This window comes from Rhinolophus ferrumequinum, chromosome 24 (genome assembly GCF_004115265.2).
Source record: "Rhinolophus ferrumequinum isolate MPI-CBG mRhiFer1 chromosome 24, mRhiFer1_v1.p, whole genome shotgun sequence".
In the NCBI taxonomy this organism is placed as follows: domain Eukaryota; kingdom Metazoa; phylum Chordata; class Mammalia; order Chiroptera; family Rhinolophidae; genus Rhinolophus; species Rhinolophus ferrumequinum.
This window is the reverse complement of record NC_046307.1, coordinates 8679429-8685428: the sequence shown is the minus strand read 5'-3', so window position 1 is coordinate 8685428 and position 6000 is coordinate 8679429. Positions and strand designations below refer to the sequence as shown.

General features: G+C 39.1%; 1 protein-coding gene across 1 annotated transcript in view; it reads right to left on the bottom strand.

The window, feature by feature from the left end:
• Positions 1 to 225: 225 nt before the first annotated feature.
• The window catches only part of SLC22A4 (solute carrier family 22 member 4), a 41798-nt gene continuing 36023 nt past the window's right edge, over positions 226 to 6000 (bottom strand). The window contains exons 9-10 of the mRNA XM_033096173.1: positions 4271 to 4406; positions 226 to 1610 (exon numbers count right to left, since the gene is read on the bottom strand). Coding sequence (XP_032952064.1) covers positions 1535 to 1610; positions 4271 to 4406 — 212 coding nt within the window. The 3' untranslated portion in view covers positions 226 to 1534. The remainder of the gene's footprint in view (positions 1611 to 4270; positions 4407 to 6000) is intronic.

Sequence of the window (6000 nt, the reverse complement as noted above, 5' to 3'; positions counted from 1 at the left end):
CGAACTACCAAAAAGATGATCATTTGGGTACTTGCATTTTTATAAACATATTTTTTAAAAAGTCATCTTACTATTAGAAACTCTAAAGCATCCATACAAACAGCAATAAAAGGTAATTATCACATCCTTACTTTCTATATTTAGAAAAAGTTTTAAGAGCATTTTATATTTACGTGGTTAAAAATTCAAACACTTATGTAATCAAACATAACATTTTCACCAATCTAAAGTTACAAAGTATTTTAATTAAAATGAATATTTATCAAATGCCTTTTACACGCAGGACAGCACTATGCTTAGGAGCATAAAAAGATAAGCAGGTAAGTTCCCTGGCCTCTCAGAGGCTGATAGCCGTATGGGGTTGGGGGCAACAAGGGCCCAACTGAGTGAGGGTAACACGTACCAGAAGAGCACAGATGAGGAACAGTCATGGCTGGTGGGTTCAAGGAAAGCATGGAAGGCAGCGTGACCTGCTCTCTGCCGGACAGGAAACCAGCGGGGTAGGTGGACCAGCGATTAGAAAGGCTGCCTCAATGGGGGAGATAAAAGGGCTGGGTGCATGAAGCTGTGCATCTGCGTCTCCAATGACAAAACATAAGCTATTCTAAGATACCTTCATGGACTTGGAAGGCACAATTAAAAGGTAGGATCAGTGTGTCAACAGGATGTAAAATATGCATTAGCAATATGGAAGGATATTACCATGTGTGACATGGATAGACCCAGTGGGTATTACGGTAAGTGAAATAAGTCAGACAGAGAAAGACAAATACTATATGATCTCACTTATACGTGGAATCTAAAGAACAGAATAACCGAATAAATAAAACAGAAACAGACTCATAGATACAGGACAATAGCGAGCACACATCATTTATGCTCATTCATGGAACTGAGGTTCCACTACTGCTGAGCAGATACCGACACCCTTGGTTGGAGAGGACACAGCTGTATACTGTGCCATATGAGCCAGGCTACTGGATCTCTTTCTGTATTTCACTTGCAAAACGCTATTAACATCTGCCATCAATTCCTTTCAAAGGAGTGTATAAAAATTTCTGGCTAGGAATGATGCATAAAATCATCTGGTCACAGCAGTCTATGAGTTTACTTCAAAAACTAGAATTTTGAATGTGCCGGTTCACTTATACACATATATACACACACGTGCACCGTTGTCACCTGATAGTTGTGTTAATACAATGCCATTCTTTTTATTTGCATAGCAGTTGTATGTTTGGAAAATGAATGTTAATCTTTATATGGATTTACCAGTCCTTAACCAACACATTTTCAAAAAATCTTACAAACCCATTTCATTGAATTAATTAAGGAGGTCTCTCTAGAAATAGTTAGTTTTTAAAAATGAGGAGATTATCTAGAACAGTGCTCCAGAATTTGCTATATGACAAGCATTTCTCAAAAGCAAGGTCCATCAATTGTTACAGTCAATCCATTTCATCTGCAAAGGCTTTGGTTTCTTCAAAGTTTTAAGTATCTGTTTTTCAGTTCACCAAATGCGGTGCAAATTTTATCAGAATGGAGTTATTAGAACTTTGGGATTTTCTTCATTGTCCACTGAATTTCTTGTTTTTCCCCCAGATCTGAACCTGAAAATAAGATAGGTGTCAAAGAAAATTAAATATACAAGACTCTCTTCTTCAAAATGCCAAACTGACACTGAAAAACATCTCTCCAGTCAATGAACAAGTAGTTATTGTAACTCTAATAACAACCTCGGAAGTCTAGAACTAGTATTTTATGATTTTGGATTTTGGAACCATTTTCTTAATTAAACATAAACAAAACCCAGAATTTACACTGTTTCACAGTTTCCCTGGGGAGGGTAGAGTGGTAAAAATGAAGTTCTTGGCAAGCTAAAGTTGATATTGAAGTAATTGTATGATTAGAAGAAAACAACTTATCAGAAATGGCAACTTTTGCTGTATGTATTCTGTCAGGGATCAGAATCCATTCACATGCAGATTTCTTTATCATGGCCAGGCACTAAAAACACGACACCTTATATAACAATCGCCATAGGAAATATTCCCATATAACAGATGGGAATACTGAAGTTTAGAGAAAATTTTTTGCCCCCAAAATTAAATATGCCCAAATTTATGCAGTAGATTTGGGATTTGAAGCCAGGCAGTTTCATTCTAGAATCTATAAACTTCTCCTGTCATACTGCTTATCGTTTAAATGTTTGCCAATTTGTGATATCAGAGAAAGATACTTGCTTTTGTCCCCATTCCCGACACAGAGCTCTTAAATCCCTGGTAATTCCCTGAGTGACGGGGTAATAGGAGCATCTTCTCTTTTTTTTTTGTTTATTGGGGAATATTGGGGAACAGTGTGTTTCTTCAGGGCCCATCAGCTCCAAGTCATTGTCCTTCAATCTAGTTGTGGAGGGCGCAGCTCAGCTCCAAGTCCAGTTGCTGTTTTCAATCTTTAGTTGCAGGGGACACAGCCCACCATCCTATGTGGGAATTGAACCCGCAACCTTGTTTTTAAGAGCTCGCGCTCCAACCAACTAAGCCATCTGGCTGCCCCTCGGCAGCTCAGCGGCAGCTCGCTGTCTTCAATCTAGTTGTGGAGGGCGCAGCTCACTGGTCCATGTGGGAATCGAACTGACAATCCTGTTGTTAAGAGCTCTTGCTCTAACTAGCTGAGTCATCCGGCTGCCCTGCATCTTGTCTTTTGATCTAATGAGGTAACTCTAGGCTGGGCCCCTGTAGGTAACAGGATGGGGGCTGGTTGCCATAAAAACCAAGCCTTAAATTAAAGCCTGAAACTTTCACCCCACCCCCAACCTTCGTGGAGGGGTTGGAGATTGAATTAATAATTGACCATGCCCATGTGATGAAACCTTCATAAACCCCCCTAAACACTGGGGATTAGAGAGCTGAAATGGTGAACATCCACATTTGGGGATGGTGGCACTCCCCAGCTCCACAGGGACAGAAGCTCGGGCACTCTGGACCCTTCAGGACCTCACCCTGTGCACCTCTAATCTGGCTGTTCATTTGCATTCTGTATGATAAAACAATCAGGAAAGTGTTTTCCAGAGTTCTGTGAGTGGTTCTAGCAAATTATCGAACTTCATTCAGGAGGGGGGTTGTGAAAATATGACTTTGTAGCCAAGTTGGACAGAAGTGTGGGTTACCTGGGGACCTGATACTTGCGACTGGCATTTGAAGGGAGGGCAGTCTAGGGGACAGAGCCCTTAAACCTGTGGAATCTAATGGTGTCTCCAGGTAGTTAGTGTGAGAATTGAATTAATTATGGAACACCCAGTTGGTGTCAGAATTGATTGATATCAGGAGGAATTCCCCCTCCCACACACATAGTCTCATAAGCCCCCAAAATGATACTGAATAGTTTTATTTATTTTATATATTTTTAATAATGTGGGTATTTTTCTTTCACATATAATCTGCCACTGAAATTTTCTTTTCGGTAAACTGCTTGTTTATGACCTTTGCCAGTTTTCCTACTGAGTTCTTGGTCTTTTACCCACTGATTACTAAGAGCTTTTTGTTTATTAGGTATGTCAACCCTATCTATTGTGTGTTGCCAGTACTTTTCCACTGACCTTTGTCTTTATTTATTATTTCTTTTTTGCTGTGCCAACAATTTCTAAAATTACATAATTAGATAGATCAATCTTTTCCTTTATTGCTTTTCGTATCATGCTGAGAAAGGCCTTCCCTAAAGTTAGAAAAATATTTATGTTTTCTTCTGGTACATTTATGATTTTACATTTTTAGGCCTCAATTTTTAACCTTTCTAAAATTTATCTGAATGTATTATGAAGTAGGATTCAAGTTTTCATTTATCCCAAGTGGCTAGCTGACTGTTCTAACACCTTTTATGGAGTAATCAAATTTTTCTCCACTGATTTTGAATTGCTACTCTTTATTATATACTGAATTCTCACATTTTCCTGGGTATCATTCTGACCTCTGTTCTATTCTAGGGATTTCCATTCCCATACCATTCACACAGTGTTTTAATTACCATTGCTTAATAATATGCTTTATTATTTGACAAAGCTATTCTATAGAGAAGCTTCCTAGACATTCTTGCTTGTTTATTCTTTCTGAGAACTTTTGGTATCTTTTTTTTTTTTTTTTTTTAAGGAGGGCGCAGCTCACAGTGGCCCATGAGGGGATCAAACTGGCAACCATGGTGTTATGAGCACCACGATCTAACCAACTGAGCCAACCAGCCACCCCCTTAGTATCATTTTTTAAGTGCCACTTACCATTTCACTTTCTGCATCTGTTCTAAGGACTCTGGTAGAGTCATTCCAAAACTTTCAGGGAAAAACAGGGTGATGATTCCAATCAGGATGGTCAGGCTGCCCATGAGGATGTAGGGCAGAACTCTGTTGTAAGCACCTGTGAGGCAGGGGACACGAGGACATCAATTAGATACAGGGATTCTCCAGATGCTCCTGAGAATCTTTTTGGAAAGGTGGCAAACAGTATTTGAGAGCTGTTTCGAATGTGAACATTTTCAGAAGATAAAAAGTATGCAAAATACACTGGGTTTTTTTTTTTTTTTTGCAGATGCCATTGTCTCTGCATTTCCATAATCATTTACCTGCTTGATTTTGCATTATCAGGTCTTTCATGTCAACTGGTATTTTCTAAGCTACTACTTAATCATGTGTGACCGATGTTCCTTTGGTGGAAATCTTTGCCGAGCAAAGTTCTCCTCGAAGGTCGCGGTAACTGGAGATGGGGGGAAAGGGAAGGCATCAAAGGGGAGGAGACTGACCAGGATGTTGCCGGCACAGGTACGGGCCATTACGACTGGTGTGACCTTTGCTTTTCCCTAGACCAGTAGGCTGCCGTGGAAAGCTAGGTCCACGGAGTCATGAGACTAAAAACATCTAAGTAATATGTTTAATCCAATTTAAATCAATAAATGTCAGGCATTGTGAAAACATAGTGCTTTGGTGTCTTTTTGCAGCATTTATAGATCTTGGTTTTATATGTACTTGGAAAAACCACTCTACTTCTCCCTTACTTGCTGCCACTCAGGAGAATAATAGATCCTCATTTTGCTTCCCTTCCACATACAGAGATTACAGGGGAACGACACACCCAAGATTTTATTTGACAAAAAACATTAATCTTGAAACTTCTCTGAGGCCACTGTGTCACTAACAGGAGTAGCCATTGTGGAACAGAAAGCTCTGTCTTGGACTCCTCCATTTTTTACGTACCGATCGTCCACCTGAGCATGGTTTGAAAGCACAGGGAAGAACAAAGGGGAGATGACACCATTCTATATAACAATGTGCTTTCTCGGGTGTTGTTCAGGGCAGCTGTGCAGAGCACATTTAAGGTAGGATACTGTTTCTCTTTCTCCCTAAGGATTGAGTGTAACTTTTCTGAGAATTCATATATTCTTTGGGGATGTGTACGTGTGTGTGTGTTTGAACTATTAGATAATCAATGGATGACCAGGAAGAATAAGGCGGTGTGTCTACATCTCTCGTCGGTAGAGTCCTTAATGAGGATTGGTTAGGCTGGCTCCAAGTGCCAGATTTGCATTCAGCAAACATCCCACTTATGCCCCTCTGGGTTGTTAGTCCAGACTGATTAATTTGAGTATATAAAAACTAACATTTCCTGCATTGCAAAAATTTTCATAAAGTCAAAATGTAAATGATAAACTAGGAAAAATATTTTATATATATATATACACACACACAAAGGGCTAATTTCTTTCAATTCCAAAGACTCTCACAAATCAAAAATAAGAAGTTGAATAAACCATTAGAAAGATGGGAAAAAGACATGAAAAGTCAGGTCACTGAAAAATAAATAATGTCAATAAATATATGAAAAACTGCATTGATAGTTAAAGAAATGGAAATGAAAGCAATAATGATATCCATTTTTCACATAACATTACCAATTATTAAAAATTGGGTAATCCCCATTGTTGGTGAGGATACGGAGAGACAGGCAATCTCATGTA